Genomic DNA, 20,111 nt, shown 5'->3' with positions numbered 1-20,111 from the left:
ATATATATATATATATATATGATTATATAATAATTATTATTTTATGTTATACAAGTTATGCATAGAGCTATTTAATTGTGTACAAACATGTTACTCTCGCAATACACACACACAAGTTAACACAGCATAACAAAGTAATTAAAAAAAAAAAGTAATTAAAGCCAAATCTTTAAAAAAAAAAAATTGTTTCGGCAAGGAGCGGTTGCTGCGTCATTAAACAATACCTATATAATATTCAATCGTCTAATTGCGAGATTGTTTACGAAAGTATTGTAACAAGTTTTCGCGTCGGAACGAGGTTGTTTACCTGAAACAAAATGCTACACGCGCACAATACAATGCGATGCGCGTGTATACGTTGACCAGCTGCGGATAGGGTGACATCCACCATGCAATCCTCCTCCAGGAGCTGCCGCACGACGTCGGACAGATGATTCTGATAGTTGTTCCATTTGAAACGATAGCTCTCGTTGACCTCACATTGGCCGGCGTCGGTCATGCTGTCGCTGTTTTTATCTCCTCTCCCAGACGGACATGCGGGAGCCGAGTGAAAAACTCGGAAGTTACAGATCGCTGTATTATCACAAAGAACTCTTGCATTAAATATCCTCCTCTCACAACAAACCATACATATACCGCTGTCGAATGTATCACTAGTACGAACAAGGTGTCATAAATAGAGGCTCTCTTAAACCCATGCCACATCGTCGCCGAACGTCGTCGGGAATGTGTCAGAATACCTGTGTGTGAACCGTGCATAAAGCCAATCTCACTTGTCGCCCCACGAATTATTTCAAGCGTGCCGATTGGCTACGAGACGGTGAATTTCTCTGGGGACACGAGAACCTCTCTATTCCGCCGCCAATCAGCGCACTTGAGAAATCCGTCTGCGAGTGGCGCATCGGTTGGCGTCCTGCGAGTCATCGGTTTGAGTTCGAAAGCGTTTGAATCGCCGTGAGGGGATCGTGTTGTTGTTGTTGTTGTTACCACGAAAGACGATTGACGAATTGTCAATGCGCCGGTACCGATCGTGTGTATTTTGCTGCCGATTGAAACATGTATATAAAGTCGATCGTGTTGGAGGGATTCAAGTCCTACGGCAAGCGAATCGAGATAAACGGCTTCGACAAGGAATTCAACGCTATCACGGGATTTAACGGTAGCGGAAAGTCAAATATTTTGGATGCGATATGCTTTGTTTTGGGCATTACGAATCTTGGCCAGGTAAATCCCGACCATTTTCGCGCATATATCTTGTATTTTTTTAAAAGATTTACTCGAAATAATGCACGACGTTCGAACATAGCCTCATTCTTGTAATGTAATATTGTTTTATAAAAAACTATTTAGTCTAAAATTGTAATAATCTTATAATGAAGAATTCTTATTGTATTTTTAGATTATATATAATAATAATAATATTGGCAATTATAATTAATAATTAATTGCCAATATCATCACTGTTAAAAATTATGTTCCATAAAAGTATTCCTATTCGATTAACACACACGACAGCGATGTCTGTTGAATTGTGAATGATTTGTTTACCAAATCATGTTACTGACAATATCGATTCGATTTAATACAGGTGCGTGCTACCTCCCTGCAAGATTTGGTCTACAAATCTGGTCAAGCAGGCATAAAAAAGGCCAGCGTTACGATAACATTTGATAATCGTGACGAACAGTCATCTCCCATGGGTTATGAGCAGTATGAAGAAATTGTCATCACCAGACAGGTGGTGATCGGCGGTAAAAATAAGTACATGATCAATGGGACGAATGCGCCGAACAAACGCGTGCAGGATTTGTTCTGTTCCGTCCAGTTGAATGTGAACAATCCACACTTTTTAATCATGCAAGGTAGAATAACGAAAGTGTTGAATATGAAGCCGGTGGAAATTCTGTCTATGCTCGAGGAAGCGGCGGGAACGAAAATGTACGAGAAGAAGAAGCAGTCGGCGCTGATCACTATAGAGAAGAAGGATAGCAAATTAAAGGAGATAAATACTGTATGTTGTATGATACGATTTGTAGATTGATATTTTGACTCCTTGATATTTATTCACTTGTACACCTTACAGATTTTGAGAGAAGAAATAGGACCAAAATTGAACAAGTTAAAGGAGGAGAGAACGAGATACGTGGAATTCCAGACGATAGAAAGAGAACTTAACCACAGCAAAAAGATTCTCCTCGCGTGGAAGTATGTTGCTGCTTTTGAGAATAGTCAAAAGTCGGAGGAAAATGTTAAAGTCGTACAAAATAAAATTGATTCCAAGTCGGAGAACATAGCTGCTGGTGAAGAAGAAATCAAGAGTTTAGAGGCAAAATGTAATGAACTAATAAAGAAAAAGGAAGCGGTATGATTTCTTTTTTTTTTTATTTCTTTATCTGCAAAATATATTCACATAATGTCTCGGAAGATTAAAAGGATATGTCTTGCACTTGTCGTCATTATACATCATATTAGTTGTATTAAATTCTTAATATATTTTTTAAATGTATTTTTGTAACATTTTTGTTATAAAATATAATGTAATAATAATAATCTTCAATAGTAATTTTAAATTAGCATAATGTTAAATTCATAGTATAAAGAACATGTATTATCAAGTAATCTTTTAACAGGAAAAAGGTAGCATATTGGAAACCTTAGAGAAGGAGCTGCAGGAAAATGAGAAGAAGCAGTGCAAATTATCCGCCGAGGTGAACAGTAACAAGGAAGATGTTAAAGCTGTGAAGAAAACAACGAAGCATATAGAGGCTAATATAAAGGACGATCAAAATGCGCTCGTCCTGAAGGAGAAGGAATTGGAGAAAGTGGGTGGACTTTTCCAGAACTTGAAGGAGAGGTGTCAGAAGGACACTGACGCGGTATTGGAGGCACAAGAGAAATACCAGAAGATCAGCGCGGGCCTGTTGGAGAGCGAGGACGGTGAGAACGCAACGTTGGAGCAGCAGCTGATAAGTGCCAAGCAGAGCGCGACGCAGGCACAGACCGAGCTTAAACAGTGCGAGATGACGCTGAGTCACAACAGGCAGCAGTTGAGTAAAAAACAGAAGGATATGTACAATAGCGGGAATGAATGTAAAACGTATAACGTGGACTTGGAGAAGAAAGAGAAAGAATTGAAGAGTTTGGAGAACGAATTGCAAAAGTTGGATTACAAGGACGGCTATGCGGAAGATTTGAAAACCCGGAGGAGTAACCTGATTGCGGAAATGAAGCCACTGCGTGACACGCTGGATCAGTTTGAGTCGAGGAATCCTCGAACGAGGTTCCAGTATCAGAATCCCGAGCCTAATTTCAATGCAAAATCCGTAAAAGGTATCGTGTGCAAATTGATTAACGTGAAGGATAAGAGAGCTGCGTACGCCTTGGAGGTTGCTGCAGGCGGCAAGGTATAACGTTTTCCACCACTTTGTAAGATTTTTCCCCAAGGCTGGATCTACAATGTGCTCTTTGCTTCCTGCTTTTTACCTCTTGCCTTTTTCCCCCTTTGCGATCATTTTATCGACAATCGTGTTTTTTGTCATGTGTTTCCTGTCTCTTCCGAAGTTTGTCAACATTTAAGTATCCCGGGCGAAAATGAAGGATCAGGATAAGAGGCAAAGAGGCAAGAGTGATAAAAAGTGGTAAAAAGCAAAATGCAAAGAACACATTAGTAGATCCAGCCTTAACTTTTGAAGAGAATCTCCTTTATTTCACGAATGTAATTATGTTTCAGCTTTACAATGTAATAGTTGACACCGAAACCACAAGTAAAAAGCTTCTCCAACACGGGCAATTGCAGCAACGAGTTACGATTATCCCGCTCAATCGAATGACCGGTAGAACAATGGATCAGCAGACGATCAATCTGGCGGAGAGATTGGTTGGGAAGGAGAACGTTCAGCCAGCTTTGTCTCTCATTGATTTTCCAAATGAAATTACGCCAGCGATGACCTGGATATTCGGTCAAATATTTGTGTGCAAGGATATGGAGACTGCCAAGAAAATAGCTTTCCACGAGAAGATTATGAAGAAGTGCGTTACCTTGGAGGGCGATCTTTTCGATCCGGTCGGCACGTTATCTGGCGGTGCTCCAGCGAAGGCTGGATCACTTCTATTAAAACTGGAAGAATTGAAGGAAATTAGGAACGAACTGAATCGCAAAGAACAACTTTTAAAGGACGTAGAGAGTGAAATGTCAAATATTGTAAAAACTGCCGAAAAACATGCAACATTGAAACAAAAGTATGATATATTGACTTACGAAATTAGTATGATACGACAGAAGTTGCAACAAACAACTTACCATAAAATCAAGGAAGAGGTACACATTTACATGTAATCTGTAAACATATATAATTATATATATATATATATATAATTATATTTAAACGTAAATTTAGAAAATAAGAAATTTTTGCTTGTATAGGTAAACTATAAATGCCTAGCTGTAAACTTATTTTTTCTTTTTTTGTACACAATGTACATATGTGTATATATTTATCTTCAGGTGGATGCTCTCAATGCAGGTATCGAAGAGCTCACACAACGGATGGCTGCAGCGAAGACTTTGGAAAAGGAAAGTACAAAACGTGCGAAAGACATAGAAATTCAGTTAAAAGATGCAGTGAATATTCGTGAGAGACATCTGAAGGAAGCCGAGAATCAATTGAATGTCTTAAAGAAAAAAGCGGAACAGAGTCGCAAAGAATGGCAGAAGAGGGAACAAGAGTCGGAGACGCTTGAATTGGAAATAAAGGAATTGAAGAAAAGTATTGAAAGCGGTAATGAACAATTGCTTCAAGTGAATGAGAAAACCAATATGTATGAAGAAAAGGGTGAAACTCTTCGGCAACAATTGGAAGAGACTAAAGAAAAAGTTACGGAATTGCATAATAGTGTTAAAAAGCAAAAGGACATGATTAATCAGCAAAACAAAGACATACAAAGGTTGATAGCAAAGAAAGAGGATATTATTAAGCAAAATAAAGATCTGGAATTGGACATCAAAAAATTGAATCACGAAATTAATGATATCAAAAAGTATGCAGCGGATTGTAAGCAAAAAGTTTTGGAGCTCACAAGAAAGTACGAGTGGATTGAGCAAGAGAAACCTTACTTCGGAAAGAAAGGTATTTACAGAGAAAAATATTACTTAATTAGATGATATATATCATATGTGTCGTATATTTTTAGGTGGTATATACGATTTTGAAGTTCATAAGCCAGAAGAGATGGAACAAAAAGTACATCGATTAAAAGAAATGCACGAAAAGATGAGTCGTAATATAAATACGCGGTCAATCAGCCTTCTCGACAAAGAGGAAGAGCAATATAATGACACATTAAAAAAGAAGAGGATAGTCGAGAACGATAAGAATAAAATTCTGGAGACGATCAGGCACTTGGATGAAAAGAAGAAGCAAACCTTGCTGAAAGCTTGGAAGCAGGTATAATTTCTTTGCACCACAAATCATATATTAAAAAATTACTAATTTTTTAAACATTTCTTTATACATTTATTTTTATATGTTTTATATATTGGACAGTATTGTTTCAATCTAAATACATTACAAACAAACTTATTTATGACTTAGATTAGACAAGAGTATTGTAATTGCGATATATAAGTTCACAATGTCCGAAGTATATCAATTTTGTATTTCATCAGGTGAACAAGGATTTCGGGTCTATATTTAGCACTTTATTACCGGGAGCCGAGGCCAAGCTGCGACCGCCGGAGAACGAAACAATAACAGACGGTTTAGAGGTGAAAGTTGGATTCTCGGGTGTCTGGAAGGAGTCGTTAGGAGAATTATCCGGTGGGCAAAGGTCCCTAGTTGCTTTGTCATTAGTCTTAGCTATGCTCCTCTATAAACCCGCGCCGCTTTATATTCTGGACGAAGTAGACGCTGCCCTGGATCTTTCGCATACAGAAAATATAGGTACAATGTTAAAGAGACATTTCAAACATTCGCAATTTATTGTTGTGTCCTTAAAGAACGGTATGTTCAACAATGCCAATGTTTTATTCACGACTAGATTCGTTGACGGTATGTCGACAATAAGTAGAAGTGAAAAAGCGAGATCTAAATAATTTATGCAACAAATTTTAAGATAACTGTTTTGACATTATTATGTATAATTTAAGTAAAATTACCAGTTTTTTTTTTAATACTGACATACATTTTTGCGCGTCTCCAGAGAATCAATTTGTATCTCCACTATATAATAATAAATGCTTTTAAACGCTATTTTAACAAAAATAAAAATCTATGAATTCCTTAATAACGTAAATATTAATAAGTTTGAGAATTGATGATATTCAATCAATTGATTTCTACGAAAAATGGATGCCGCTCTATCTCATCTACCGTCAGTCGTTCTTCTGAATATAGAAAAAGCAAAATCTAAATAATTTATGTAACAAATTTTAAGATAAAATAACTGTTTTGACATTATTATATATAATTTAAGTAAAATGACCTTTTTTTTATAATACTGACATACATTTTTGTGCGTCTCCAGAAAATCTATTTATACCTCCATTATATAATAAATGCTTTTAAAGCTATTTTAACAAAAATAAAAATCTATGAATTCCTTAATAACGTAAATATTAATAAGTTTGAGAATTGATTAACCAATCGAGTCCTGCGAAAAATGGATGCCGCTTTATCTCATCTATCGTCAGTCGTTCCTCTGGATAATATTTCAGGATCTGCAACAATAATTTTATAGATAACATTATTATTTTTTTATAATTATGTGTATGCGCGAATGCATATCAAATATTGATAAGATTTTTATCAAATAACATAGAGATCTAAAGTTGGACATTAAAAAGTTAAATCGTGAGATTAATTTAAAAAAACTGCGGCAGACTAACACAAATTTTAAAATAAAACAACTGTTTTGACATTATTATGACATTATTATGTATAATTTAAGTAAAATTATCTTTTTTTTTATACTGACATACATTTTTGTGCGTCTCCAGAGAATCAATTTTTATCTCCATTATATAATAACAAATGCTTTTAAAGCTATTTTAACAAAAATAGCTTTAAAAGCATTTGGAAAGCTAATTTAATAAACTTACGCCATATAACAAAGACCTTGCACTTTCCGATAATCTGCTAGGAATGTTAATTGCGGAATGTGAATGAAATGATCCTGGATGATTCCTGATAAACATCTGCGAGAAATAAAAGTTAAACTTTACTAGATATATATAATTTCTTTTAGAATTAATATCCACAGTTCTACACACGTACAGTGCCGGTGAGTAGCTCGTACAAAATAACTCCGAAACTCCAGACGTCCGTAGCGGATGTGACGAGAACGGTCGGAGAGAACGTTACCAACTCGGGTGACGAATACGGATATGTTAGTTTAGATAATTCAACATTGTGCTGCGGTATGATATAAGTAAGCCGGATATGTCCCGCGTCATCGAGGAGAATATTGTCGGGTTTGAAGTCGAGAATCAGGATATTCTGCTGATGAAGTGCCTCCAAAGCCAAAAGCATCTCAGCTGCCCACGATCGAATTACAGATTCCGGTACTTGCCAAAATGTCTGTTCTTCGTCTATATATTCTATATTGTTCTCTTGATACAGATATTGTGTTTCGTCAATGTTACAATTAACGTTTGAATTTATCTGATTGGATATACTTTCGGTATTATTATTTTCACAGATGTGCACTATATTATTGGTCGAGGCGTTTCGCATTGAAGTAGTCTTCGAAGTAGAGTTGTTACACGATAAATTATCCACTTTATTATTTTTGAGCGAATCGCGAGCCATACAACTTCCGTTTAATGTGGCTGCACAAATATTTCTCGACACATTTTCGTTATTGTTCGTCAATGAAGAATCACTGACTTTCAGATCTTTATTCTTTAAACCTTTTGTCGAAGAATTCTCTACTACAATGCCGACTATCTTCTTAGAATCTAGTGATTTGTTGCGATAAGCATTAGATAACACAAGATCTGACCCTTCCGAGATCTGCGTGACAGTCTTCGCATTCGGCGACGGTACACCATCCGAATGTCTCAATTCTTTGTACTCGTTTAATCGATTCACGATGGAATTGCTTCTTCTCAACGTTGCATTAACGGATTGTAACAATTCCTGCGACTTTTCTAATAATTGCGTTGTAGGCATTTCCATATGGATCTCACTTCGAACGTCCGTCGCGCTTTGACTATTCCCCCGTAATTTGTTTTCCATAATTCTATCCGCTTTATTTGGTCCACGAAGATTTTCATTGCAATTGACCTCCCCGTTGATATCTCCATTTGTACATGTGCGATTTGGAATTACGTTGCACGGAATGTCAGATACTCCGTAATGCAGGTCCACGAAGTCCCACAGTCTTCCACAGCTGTAACACAATGAGTAAAGTACATAAAAGTAAATTGATACTGGACAAGATATTACGAGTAAATTTATCGTACTGTACCTTGCGTATTGCAGGACTAAAAATACACTAGTCTCAGTTTCAATACACGCGTATAAATGCACCATGTAAGGTACCTGTTTGTGCAACACATAATTGCTTATACTGTCCTCGTAAATACAGGATTTCTCCACAGTCTGAAATTATGAATTACACTAATAAATTAAAAATATCTTAATCTACATTATTTTACTTTTATCTTTTTATTTAATTATTTTTATTATCGCAAATGTATTAACGCCTTTTATTTATAATAATCCTAACTAATAATAAATCCTCCTAATTTATAAAATTCTAACAAGATCGCAAAATATATATTAATATTAATATATAATTAATATATAATATTTGTGTATCTACGTTAAACGGAAGCTGTGATGTGGCTCGCGATTCACTCAAAAGTAATAAAACTGGATAATTTATCGTACAACAATTCTGCTTCGAAGACTATTTCAATGTGGAACGCCTCGACCAATAATATAATACCTTTTTATTTATAATAAAAAAGTAAAATTCGTAAGAAGCATAGTATAGTCAAATTACCTTGATTATTCTGTTACAATTCGCACGCATGTCCGTTACGAGCATCACGGATTTCATTATCTTAAGCACTTTATAGTGTTGAAGCTCCGACACCGGTTTGCTCACTTTCGAGACGTTGCAATTCAGGTGCTCGTTGTACAATTGCTCGGCCCGTGCTAAGTACTTCGATATCTTGTCCTTTATGCCCGGCACTCTCGTGCCGTCCGGGTCGAACTGCACGCCGTTTATCAGGCACGATATTCCCAGTTTGTACTGCGTGAAAGCTTCCTCGTACTCCGCTATGGATTCGTGCTTGAAGGCCGCGCTTATGTGAGCGGCCGCTATCAAGAGGTACTGCGTGATGTCCGGCCGTGCCTGGCGAACGTTCACCTCCTCGCGCAATATCGCCGAATACGCGTTGGGATGCGGAATGTCGTAATTCGAAAGGGGCTTACTGACATTGTTGTTCAGACTGTCGAAACCCGACACGTCGCCGAGTGCCGTCACGTCGTGCCTGTCGGAACTCTTGTTCTGATGCGCATCGTGATGTTTGGCGACGTTACCCCGCGTGTGCAACTTGGCCGTTTTGTAGCTCTGCTCCTCCCTGCTGACGTTGGCATTCGGCAAATCGATATCGCCGTGAGATTCATTCTTCCTCCGATGTGCCGCGAGTTCATTCTTGTTCGCGCAAATGACGCCCGACAACGTGGAGCGCGAATTCGTCAGTGCACTTTGCGATCCCGCCTTCAACGGGACTTGAACAGGCGCTCGGCAGGCGCTCGCGGGCACCGCGTTGTCATTCACGACGTGCGCGGCGTCGCTCAGGGCGGCAACGCGATCGTCCTCGGACGTGTCGGAGCTCAGGGAATGCGCGCAATCGTTGCCGCAACTGTCCGCGTGACTGGTGTCGAAGAACGTTACGAAGATATCGCTCGTGTACAAGTACGAGTACCGTCCGACGAATTCCAAAAACTTGAGCGCGCATCTCTTCCTCTCCTCCACAACCTCGGCCTCGAATCTGCCGAAGTACTTCGACTTGGGGAAAGCCGGGAAGCTCTCCTTCGTCCCGTAACGCTTGTGCAAGTGACCGAGCTCGGCGTGAAGCTTCTTGAAGTCATTGTAGCGCTTCCACACCGACACCTTCGACACCTCCTCGTGGGAGGATTTCAGAAATATCTAGAAGAAAAAAACAGCAAAATTTAGCTTATCGGGATTTGAAAGGGAAATACAATATTCTCAAATGTATACCATAGAAGTAACTTTGTAGATCGTGAAGCCCTTCTTGTGCCGCTTCGTTTCGGTAATTATAAAACGTCTGATCCATCTGTCCTTCGCTGCAGGTGCCATCACTTAATTCATATTGATCAGTGGGGGACCCCTCCTTACTCCTCAACAAATACTGAGATCTCAATTCCGTTTATTATTATTATTATGCAAAATGTAGACAAACGTAAAAATAATTCGCTCGTTCCCTCGTCTCGTTAAACATGTTTATGCGCTCTCAGAACTAAACACTGACGATATTTTTCCCTAGTGTATACCCGTGAGATCGTGTGTATACGTATATATTTATTTTGTATCGTTTGTACTTTCATACGAATCTTAATTCGTATTCGAGATCACGTGTCATATTTATAACTGAAATAGGATATGTATCTTTCTCTTATCTGGGAATAAATATAATCGTCCTCAGTCGTCCCCTCTTGACAGTATTATGCACCGATATGTCATGTACGTGGAATGTGTACTGTACGAATTAAAGAGACGAATTTCGCGCATGCGTATCTAGCGATTAAAAAGAGAGCTCGATATTACCAGCCGGACTATTTAAGTATATTATCGCCTATCGATATATTTCTCAATCGCTCTATCGTGCATATAACAATTATAACGTATAAATGCCTGAACAATTATAGCTCTTGACGCAGTAAATTCATGACTCAGAGATATGTTCCACAAGTAAGAATATTTGCGACGCAATAATACCATGTACTTTATTTTACTAAATTAATGTCAATTTTTTTTCTATACAATATAGTTATTATCAACGCATCTGTCCTGTGGGCAACAAACAAAAGTGATCAGATCGGCTGGTGAGAGGTAAATCTGGCTACGTAATTCACACGCGCCTTTTCAGCTGGCGTTAGCGTGGCGCAGGAATGATTCCACGAAAAACGCCGATGTAACCGCTCTCGGATTTTTTCTCTTTGATGCTGCTTTAGTTCGTACAGTTTGTTTGGTGGAAGTGTGTGGATTTGTGATTTATTGGCTTCTATTACGGCTTAATATGGTCACATGATCGCATGACAACTGTGAATAGTGAATGAGGGAAAGTTTTTCGGCTCTGCAGAATTGTTTGGGGAAGAAGTGGAACGAAGGAAATCGTTCGTACACGAAATATCGGCCCGAGTCGACGTGCAATGTAAACAGGAATGAATATGTTACATTTATGAAAAAAATTTTTTTGTACTTTTCCATTTTCGATGATAAACGTCATCATAGATAAGCGTAAGTTTCTTATGTCATAGACAGCATCAAAGTCAAAATTGGTATTCCAAGTTTATTTTTTTTCGTTAACGACGGCTAAAGTATATATTTCGTATAGCTAATGCATATCCTATGCAAATATATACGCTTGTATAATTATTTTATTAGTATGCAAGTTATTGTCTGTTGCATTTTGCGATGTATATTAATGAAATTTCTGAAGAGAATCTCAAATATCAGGTCATTAATTTAACAGTGTGTTTTAATAATGATTTTAATCATTATTTTAGTATATTCTAATATTATAATTATTTTTTAAATATTCTCACAATGTCATTTTATATTTACATTTTTATCGCTTTGAAAATTCTAAACTCTTTTGGTAAACTACGAGTGAGTATATACATATCATGTTTGTCATTTTACTGCCTGCTTTTATTTCAGAAATATCTTAGCTAGTTTTGATATTGCTACTGGTTGAAATGAGTAAAATAGAAGAAATTGTCGAAGGAAAGACACAGACAGACACAGTACACGATGGGAAACTTCGCAATGAAATTGTCAGGTAAAGTAAAGGGAGAGTTGTGCAATATAAGTACACATATTAATATTTTTTTATTATATTAAAAAAATATATATAAATATATATAATATTTATATATATATATATTTTTATATACAATCTAAAAATTATCTGTAAGAATAATTTTGATTTTAAGATTGAAAGATATACAGGAAGTTCTAATTTTTTTTACAGTAACTTTCTTCCACGGATTACCAATAGAAGCTCGAAGGAGAGAATTAAAATGGCAGATGTAATGCCACAGGCAAGTTTTCAATATTCTCACACACATACACATACACACACACGCGCGTACAGACAAATTTATAATTGCTATAAATGCGATACAAGACTAATATGTTGACTAAAATAAATATATTATGTGTCGTCTTTTAGATTATTGCAAGCTGTATCGTTCATTGTATAGCTATAAAGGCCGGTGTAAACATGGTATACAGTACCATTTTATTAGATGGGCTAGAATCAAATAATACTGATGTAAAAATTACCGAGAGCGAAGGGTCTTGGATAGGTGAGTCTTATATGATTTTACATTTTGCGTAAGGAATAGATGGTAGACTTTTATTCAATAGAAAAGTAAAATGTGCTATTCGCGTAGTGCTATGTAGTCTTTTTTTTAATAAAAATTTTATATTAATTTGTGCTTGAGAAATATATCTTAGATTATTTGGTAGAAAAGTAGACGTATGCTAATCATATAATTTGCTATGTGGTTTTATTTGGTAGTAGGTAGAAAATTTGAGTTGCAGTAACATGTTTATGTATTTTACTTTACCTCTGTTTTGTTCTACAGCGAGCCTAGTTACAATAACGTTGCCAATAGGATCCCTAATCGCTGGGCCTCTAATGGATAAATTCGGACGCAAAGTCGTTTGTTTAGTATCGTGTATCCCCGCGGCGATATCGTGGCTCGCACTGATGCTGGCCAAATCCGTGATTGCCATTTACGCGGCGCGAGTCGTAGCCGGAATCGCGGCGGGCTTAACGACCGTCGGTCTGGTCTACATATCGGAGCTCACGCATCCGCAGGTCCGGCCGATGCTTCTGTGCCTTAACTCCGTGTTCGTGTCGTTGGGTATACTAATCACCTGCTGTCTGGCCGTGGCGCTGGACTGGCGGAAGATGACCATGATTTTCCTTGCGTTAGAATGTTGCATTTTCTTCACGCTTTACTTCGTACCTGAGAGCCCGTACTGGCTCGTGTGTTTTCAAAACGGCGCGCTCGACGAGAAACGAATTTCCAGGATGAGACACAGTTTGAAGCGACTTAACAGAAGGGAAACCGTGAGTACGATCAGCAGCGAGATCTTTGCGATTTTTTTTCTACTTCGGTGAACATATTTTCAGAACGGATCAATTGGTTTTCTAGATTCGTGAGGAGGAATATTCGCGAATCATGGAGACCTGCGGGAACCATGAAGCGAGTGACAGATCAAAAAATATCGTAGCGTCTGTAAAGAATTATTACCACTTGTTCACAGCCCCGCATGCCTATAAGCCTATGCTGATACTCTTCACGCTGTTCCTGCTGCAACAGCTGTCCGGTTCTTACGTGATCATATTCTACGCTATTTCCGTTTTTCACGAGATGGGCGGGACGTTTGGCACTTTTAACGAACACGGCGCGCTTGTCATGCTGGGCGTCATTCGCTTCGTCATAAGTGTGATAACGGTTTTCTGCAGTAGAAAACACGGTAGACGGGTCCTTTGCATCCTGAGCGGAATCGGCATGGCCATCTCCATGTTTCTCTCTGGGATGTACATGCATTTCGCGGTGCTGTACGACGAGAACGGCAACGCCGAGGAAACCGTGGCGAATCAAAAGTGGCTTCTGCTGTTCTTCGTGCTGTCGTACATCTGCACCAGCTCGTTCGGCTTCGTGGTCATACCGTGGACGCTGATCGGAGAATTGCTACCGGTGTCCATACGCGGTGTCGGTGGGGGCCTCATGGTTTCTTTCGCTTACGTAATGATGTTTGCCGTCATAAAGAGCTACCCGTACATCTTGAGAAGCATGAGCATCGAGGGCATTTTTTTCTCTTTCAGCTTCATGTCTCTGACCGGCACGGCTTTCGTGTACTTCTTCCTGCCCGAAACCCTGGGCAAGTCGTTCTCCGATATCGAGAAATTCTTCTCTTCCGCGGGAGAGAAAAAAATGCGCGATGCTAACTCCCGAGATCCTTGATTTTGCCGCTTTCACTTTGGTTTTTATTTATGTGCGTATTTTGCATGCTGTATAGTAGTAGTATTTGCAGAGGGGAACTGTTAGGGGAGATGGGACTGTTAATATTATGTACAGGGGACATTCCAATGTCTCGATAACAATCTTTATAATAAATATTGTAAAAAAATGTAACTAGTAGAATACTTTGGTATTTAAAGTGTTGTAATTGCTCTTCCTTGTGTACGTAGATAAGTATCGTAATTTATTTATAGAGATGTCCTCATCTGATCGCCGCGCAGTTATCATTTTGAAATTTTTTGGCCAAACTAATATCGATTTTTCCTTGAAAATATTGAGACATCAATAATTTTCGAATTATTAAAAAAAGGATCTTTTGCAAATTAAATTTGAAGACCCAGTGAATAAAACTGCATTTTTTTAAATTGATTCCGAGTAGAATTTAATTCAAATTTTAAGCTTAATTGCAAAAATATGTAACACAAAAGATTGGAAAGTTGCAATAAATTAATGATCTCTCCCTTAACATTTTAGCCAAGAAAAACACAACTTTAGTTACACAGTCTGTCATTAAAAAGACTTTAGTGGTTTTGAGACACTCTACATAGTTACAATGTTTTTACTCTAATGCGTTTACCGTCGCATGGAAATTCAACTTACACGTATAATACACATGTATGTGCGCGTGTGTTCTAAAAGCTCTTTCATCTGACAAAAAGTGTTAATTATACGTATGAATTTTTTACACGATTTTTCCTTACAACGTAAAGAACCAGGAAATTTTATTGCTAGATTCTCAGTAAGCAAAGTGTTAGTAGCATGCTAGCAGTTCGTCAGCAGAATAGAATCTGTTTCTATAATCTAACAAGAGACTGTCAACAGAAACCGTCATTACGTAACCGTCATTTATATAGGGAATACATTATCAAACGGTTACGAAGTGGCAGATTCTGCTTGATCTCCACAATGTGTGTTGTGCTGTGTGTTGAATCTGCCATTATATATAAGTCTGATTTCATCAAAACTGAAGGAGAGGAAGGGCTAAACTAAATTAACCACCATACATATATTTTCAAAGCAGATTTTGTTTTGGCTTGTGTTCTACTGACAAAAAAAAACTGGCAGCGGTCACTTTGCAAAATTTATTTATTTTCAACAGATTTGGCTATCTGTTGTGTTGATATCACCCGCTCGTACGCTCATTCTGCAAACTTTATGAAAGAAGGAGAGGAGAGCGATAGATAGATACGCATACGTTAAATGTACGTACAACCGGTTAGAGCAGTTTCCTTACGGACACCGACACGCACTTAAATTTAGCCTTTTCCTCTCTTTCGTTCCTTTTTTTTTTCCCTACGTTCGTAAGCGAGCGTGCGAGCGTATATCCGCGGCACACGTCCGACATCTGATATCGCGACATATGCAGGCATTTTCCACCGAAATCAAGTTACGATATTTTCCCCAGGTGTGCGCGCGAAGTGGGTCGCTTCCGCAACGATGTTCTCACGCTGAAACGTCAAAATCACCTGTTGCAGATGTGCACGTGATATGAGCGAGATATATGACGGCCGGATACGCCACACACACGTCCGACAAGTGCATGCTCTCATAATCATAACCTATAGCGTATATAACTGGGCAGCTGCTCGTCATCAGCGATAACTACAACAACAATAACAACTCGGCATGCCGATCGTTTGACCGGTTCCGCCCGTCAGGATGGTACACTCCTGAAAAAGATGTTGCTCACCCGCCGCAAGTCCCTGCTGAAACTGTCCTTCTGCACACTGTACATAATCGGCATTCTGATCATCGCCAAGCAAATATTTCGCGGCAGCGACAGTTCCAGGCTCTATAAAGAGCAGCTCACGCAGCTCCTGTCGAGGCACGGCAATAGCTCGCAGAGACGGAAAGATGTGGACGTCGCGCTACAGAGATTACAGATGGAGAGGTAAATGTTTGCTTGACGCTACTTTTGACCGCTTCTCAATCGCAATTTACTTATCCATAAATAAATAAATATATATATATATATATATATATATATATATATAGTTATCTTTTTTATTAAATAATAATATGTTGGGCTTTGAGATACTACTAATCAAATCATTAAACTAATGACATTTTGTCTAATGCGATATTAAACTAAAGATGATAATTTAGGTACGAGCAGCGGATATCAAAGTTGGAACGTGGTGTTGTACCTGGTCTTGGGGACGACGGAGAACCCGCTTACCTGTATGGAAAAGAGAAGATTCTAGGTGAAGCAGCGCTTGCGAAAAAAGCGTTGAATGTCGTCCTCTCGAATAAGATATCGTTAACCAGAAAATTACCAGATGTACGCAACCCGCTGTAAGATTTTAATATGTATAGTATACAGCGTTTGAGAAGTCACGTCATTTTTAGATTATATAATACATGTAGATATGTAGAATATTCTTTGTCTTTTGTATTTCTAAATACGAATCTTTTACTTTTCAGATGCGCGAATCTCACATATGACAGATTATTACCAAGTGCTAGTATAATAATTATTTTTTATAACGAACCATGGAGTGTCCTGTTACGCACGGTACACAGTGTCTTGAAGGGTTCCCCGCCAAATTTGTTAAAAGAAATTATTTTAGTGGACGATCATAGTGAAGAAGGTATCGAAATTGATATTAATATAATTAATATTTATGATTTTCCTCCTTATTATTTGTTAATATTAATATAATTAACAATTACATAAATTACATACTGGCGCATTTCTCAACATGTGTGTTTGCGACATAAATTGTGTATTAATATACATATATATATATATATATTTATTTATTTATTGTGCACTTAATGCATGCACAAAAGGCCAGGCGACAGCAAAACTACTGCTACAATGCCCGCCAGATAAAATACAACATTAAAAGTTACAAATAAATTAAGTATGAGTATAAAATACAAATTAGTAAATATAAATTATAATAATTTGAGAATGAAGCAAAGGTCAAAATTGTGGATTCCCTCGCAATTGTATGTGATTATAAAGCGCCTAACTTTAAACGCAAAAAATACAACAGAGTATGTAACGCAAAGTACAAATGAGAGAGTAATTCTGTAGAAACACATTAAATGATTTAGGAGATACGGTTGTACTAAATTTTCTAATTCATCTATCAATGAAGAAACTAGAAAAGTTAGTACAAACGTATCCCCTAAATCATCTAATGTGTTTATACAGCATTACTCTCTCATTTGTACTTCTTTGCGTTACACACTCTTTTGTATTTTTTGCGTTTAAAGTTAGGCGCTTTATATACATATACAATTGTAAGGGAATCCACAATTTTGATCTTTGCTTCATTCTCGAATTGTTATAATAATTTATATTTTATACTCGTGCTTAATTTATTTGTTACTTTCGATGTTGTATTTTATGTGGCGGGCATTGTGGCAGTAGCTTTGTTGTCGCCTGGTCTTTTGTGTATGCATTAAGTGCACACATGCATTTCATCTTGATCCTTTGCCTCTTGCCAGAAGCGTGATGAACCCCTCTTCATCGTATTTCTCTGGTGTGCGCTATTTACACAGGTATTTGGGACCTACAAGTTTTAACTTTGGTTCCGAACGGTCTAATTTAGAGGGGTTTTCATGGCAAGATATACTCTCGGTGGATTACCGCTTCTCCTTCCGAGAGGTAGCGATCGAATAAAAATCCGCTGTTTCTAGTTCGGATTTGAATTCGGGTTTTTGACGCCGAGAGCAGACGCACAACTCTCTGCGCCACGATCGCTACAGATTTAGGTCTAACAATAATATCTGTGAAATGTCTAATTATAAAATAATTATAAGAATATAAAATAAGAATAATATAACCATTTAATATTATTGGCAGAGAATGCAGTATGTTAAATTATTGAAGTTACATGTAAAATTTATTTTTTTATTTGCAGAAGAACTTCAGGGACAATTGGATTATTATCTTTCGACGCGTTTGCCCGCGAAAGTAAAGCTACTGAGGTTACCACACAGACAAGGATTGATACGTGCTCGTCTTCACGGGGCTAAAAATGCTATGGGCGACGTTCTTGTCTTCCTGGATGCACACTGCGAAGTTATTAAAAACTGGTATTTTTTTAAAATCAATTATATTATCAATTAATTATGATATATCAACTAGATTTAATTAGAAGGCATTTATTTTTCTTCTATATATCTGATTTTTCATATCTTAAATATTAAAGTAACTTTACATATAAGCACACAGAGAGAATTTCATTGATTAATTAATTAATATATTTTAACGTAACGCAGGTTAGAACCTCTGCTGCAACGAATAAAGGATAATAAGAATGCTGTGCTAATGCCAATAATTGATAACATTTCTGAGGAGACGTTAGAATATTTCCACGATAACGAAGCGTTTTTCTTTCAAGTCGGTGGTTTCACGTGGTCGGGACATTTCACGTGGATAAATATTCAGAAGCACGAGGTCGAATCGCGTTTGTCTCCTATATCACCGACTAGATCTCCTACCATGGCAGGCGGTCTATACGCTATCAACAGAGAATACTTTTGGGAGATCGGTAGTTACGATGACAAGATGGATGGTTGGGGCGGCGAAAACTTGGAGATGTCTTTCAGAGTGAGTAAAATTTTTCCAAGTACATTTATTAGTGTTGTTGTTATAATTACAAGCACACACATGTGTGTGCTTTTACATTTTGTATTCGATCTAATGAGACTTTATATATGTTCTCGATTAATTGATTCAACAGATTTGGCAATGCGGCGGTACACTAGAAATCATTCCTTGCTCTCGGGTCGGCCATATCTTTCGAAACTTCCATCCATACAAATTTCCAAACGACAAAGATACTCACGGAATAAACACCGCTCGTTTAGCATTTGTATGGATGGACGAATACAAACGATTGTTTTTACTTCATCGCAATGAGTTCAAGGTAAGGAGGTCGGACATTGCATGATTAAAATCCTGGCATAAGCTCTTTATACATAAAACCAAATAAAATCTCGTAGGACAACCCGAAAGTCGTTGGCGACATAAGCGAGCGTTTGGAATTGCGGAGGAGGCTCAAATGTAAGAGTTTCAAGTGGTACCTCGATAACGTTTACCCGGAAAAATTCATCCCGGATGAAAATGCAATAGCTTACGGCCGTGTCAGATTGCGCAAGAGACGACTGTGCTTAGACAACTTGCAGCACGAGGAGGACAAACCGTATAATTTAGGTTTATATAATTGCCACGCCAAGCTGTATCCAAGTCAGGTACGTCAGATACAGATTAACGTGTTAGCAATATTCATGTTCGGGTTCAAACTTAAAGATTCGTTATATTCGGACAATTTAGTTCTTCTCGTTGAGCAAGTCCGGCGAATTACGGAGAGAAGAGACCTGTGGCAGAATATTGGATATCGATTCGAAGCCGTACGCACAAGTTCAGATGTCTGACTGCAATATTGAGAAGGATGAAAAGAAATGGGTGCTAACGAAGGTGCTGTACTAATTCTTTTTAATATCAACTATAAACGCACTTGTTCGATTCATGAGTGATTGAGAAATGTATTTTTATCCATGTAGGAGGGAAGAATTAGACACGTAGAAACTGGTCTCTGTCTCGATGGTACTAAACTACATAACGACGAAAACGTGCAGGCGACTCTCTGCAGTGATGTACCAGATCAATTTTGGAAATTTGATTTCTACTCTAATAAAGCGTTGTCTACATAGCATTGTGTGTTCGTCTATTTAGAGTATATTGTGTTATTTGTTAATTGAATAAACATTTTTTTTACTCTTTTTGTAAAATACATTCATATTCTCTGCAAATTTTAACGGCTATTACATTATATTTATCATTAGACAAATTTA

The 20,111-nt window shown here is 37.7% G+C and overlaps 5 protein-coding genes across 7 annotated transcripts in view; 3 read left to right on the top strand and 2 right to left on the bottom strand.

The window, feature by feature from the left end:
• Positions 1 to 753, bottom strand: part of LOC105452758 — a 3,503-nt gene extending 2,750 nt beyond the window's left edge. Inside the window, exons 1-2 of the mRNA XM_011694149.1 lie at positions 665 to 753; positions 308 to 573 (exon numbers count right to left, since the gene is read on the bottom strand). Of these exons, the coding sequence (XP_011692451.1) occupies positions 308 to 573; positions 665 to 698 (300 nt within the window). The 5' untranslated portion in view covers positions 699 to 753. The remainder of the gene's footprint in view (positions 1 to 307; positions 574 to 664) is intronic.
• Positions 754 to 894: 141 nt separating this feature from the next.
• LOC105452756 (structural maintenance of chromosomes protein 2) lies at positions 895 to 6,580 on the top strand. Its single transcript, XM_011694146.1, has 8 exons — positions 895 to 1,224; positions 1,589 to 2,011; positions 2,084 to 2,362; positions 2,631 to 3,404; positions 3,731 to 4,318; positions 4,505 to 5,126; positions 5,191 to 5,444; positions 5,666 to 6,580. Exons 1-8 carry the CDS (start codon positions 1,057 to 1,059, stop codon positions 6,089 to 6,091), a joined length of 3,534 nt encoding a protein of 1,177 aa, XP_011692448.1. The 5' UTR covers positions 895 to 1,056; the 3' UTR covers positions 6,092 to 6,580.
• LOC105452757 lies at positions 6,158 to 10,731 on the bottom strand. Its single transcript, XM_011694147.1, has 6 exons — positions 10,234 to 10,731; positions 9,007 to 10,161; positions 8,467 to 8,600; positions 7,272 to 8,388; positions 7,097 to 7,192; positions 6,158 to 6,715 (listed from the first exon to the last, which is right to left on the bottom strand). The coding sequence occupies exons 1-6, from the start codon at positions 10,330 to 10,332 to the stop codon at positions 6,614 to 6,616; spliced, it is 2,703 nt and encodes a 900-aa protein (XP_011692449.1). The 5' UTR covers positions 10,333 to 10,731; the 3' UTR covers positions 6,158 to 6,613.
• Positions 10,732 to 10,855: 124 nt separating this feature from the next.
• On the top strand, positions 10,856 to 15,796 carry LOC105452754 (facilitated trehalose transporter Tret1-like). Of its 3 annotated transcripts, XM_011694143.1 has the most exons (9): positions 10,856 to 10,944; positions 11,024 to 11,493; positions 11,917 to 12,037; positions 12,230 to 12,299; positions 12,431 to 12,566; positions 12,849 to 13,339; positions 13,425 to 13,992; positions 15,397 to 15,499; positions 15,703 to 15,796. In XM_011694143.1, the coding sequence occupies exons 3-8, from the start codon at positions 11,955 to 11,957 to the stop codon at positions 15,480 to 15,482; spliced, it is 1,434 nt and encodes a 477-aa protein (XP_011692445.1). In that variant the 5' UTR covers positions 10,856 to 10,944; positions 11,024 to 11,493; positions 11,917 to 11,954; the 3' UTR covers positions 15,483 to 15,499; positions 15,703 to 15,796. The 3 variants fall into 3 exon arrangements, with proteins under 3 accessions (XP_011692445.1, XP_011692446.1, XP_011692444.1); XM_011694144.1 differs by lacking the exon at positions 15,397 to 15,499 and having other exon boundaries at positions 15,703 to 15,788; XM_011694142.1 differs by lacking the exons at positions 15,397 to 15,499; positions 15,703 to 15,796 and having other exon boundaries at positions 13,425 to 14,420.
• On the top strand, positions 15,508 to 20,050 carry LOC105452755 (polypeptide N-acetylgalactosaminyltransferase 1). The gene is made up of 9 exons (XM_011694145.1): positions 15,508 to 16,188; positions 16,404 to 16,592; positions 16,722 to 16,888; positions 18,173 to 18,347; positions 18,534 to 18,864; positions 18,998 to 19,183; positions 19,260 to 19,508; positions 19,591 to 19,734; positions 19,821 to 20,050. Exons 1-9 carry the CDS (start codon positions 15,977 to 15,979, stop codon positions 19,968 to 19,970), a joined length of 1,803 nt encoding a protein of 600 aa, XP_011692447.1. The 5' UTR covers positions 15,508 to 15,976; the 3' UTR covers positions 19,971 to 20,050.
• The last annotated feature ends 61 nt before the right edge of the window (positions 20,051 to 20,111 follow it).

The sequence above is a fragment of the Wasmannia auropunctata genome, unplaced genomic scaffold (assembly GCF_000956235.1).
Source record: "Wasmannia auropunctata unplaced genomic scaffold, wasmannia.A_1.0 LD336026.1, whole genome shotgun sequence".
Taxonomy (NCBI): domain Eukaryota; kingdom Metazoa; phylum Arthropoda; class Insecta; order Hymenoptera; family Formicidae; genus Wasmannia; species Wasmannia auropunctata.
Note: the sequence above shows the minus strand (reverse complement) of the source record. Positions and strands in the feature narration are given on the sequence as shown.

What these genes read in the sequence shown, in the direction of transcription:
- LOC105452756 (XM_011694146.1), top strand. Translation starts at nt 1,057, where the DNA reads ATGTATATAAAGTCGATCGTGTTGGAGGGATTCAAGTCCTACGGCAAG. An exon ending in ACCTTACTTCGGAAAGAAAG is followed by an intron (nt 5,127 to 5,190) that starts GTATTTACAGAG and finishes GTATATTTTTAG; the next exon opens with GTGGTATATACGATTTTGAA. An exon ending in TGCTGAAAGCTTGGAAGCAG is followed by an intron (nt 5,445 to 5,665) that starts GTATAATTTCTT and finishes GTATTTCATCAG; the next exon opens with GTGAACAAGGATTTCGGGTC.
- LOC105452757 (XM_011694147.1), bottom strand. Translation starts at nt 10,332, where the DNA reads ATGGCACCTGCAGCGAAGGACAGATGGATCAGACGTTTTATAATTACC. An exon ending in ACGAGCTACTCACCGGCACT is followed by an intron (nt 7,193 to 7,271) that starts GTACGTGTGTAG and finishes TATTTCTCGCAG; the next exon opens with ATGTTTATCAGGAATCATCC. An exon ending in CAAGGTCTTTGTTATATGGC is followed by an intron (nt 6,716 to 7,096) that starts GTAAGTTTATTA and finishes TTATTGTTGCAG; the next exon opens with ATCCTGAAATATTATCCAGA.
- LOC105452754 (XM_011694142.1), top strand. Translation starts at nt 11,955, where the DNA reads ATGAGTAAAATAGAAGAAATTGTCGAAGGAAAGACACAGACAGACACA. An exon ending in TGGCAGATGTAATGCCACAG is followed by an intron (nt 12,300 to 12,430) that starts GCAAGTTTTCAA and finishes GTCGTCTTTTAG; the next exon opens with ATTATTGCAAGCTGTATCGT. An exon ending in GAGCGAAGGGTCTTGGATAG is followed by an intron (nt 12,567 to 12,848) that starts GTGAGTCTTATA and finishes TTTGTTCTACAG; the next exon opens with CGAGCCTAGTTACAATAACG.
- LOC105452755 (XM_011694145.1), top strand. Translation starts at nt 15,977, where the DNA reads ATGTTGCTCACCCGCCGCAAGTCCCTGCTGAAACTGTCCTTCTGCACA. An exon ending in CAGAGATTACAGATGGAGAG is followed by an intron (nt 16,189 to 16,403) that starts GTAAATGTTTGC and finishes ATGATAATTTAG; the next exon opens with GTACGAGCAGCGGATATCAA. An exon ending in TTCATCGCAATGAGTTCAAG is followed by an intron (nt 19,184 to 19,259) that starts GTAAGGAGGTCG and finishes AAAATCTCGTAG; the next exon opens with GACAACCCGAAAGTCGTTGG.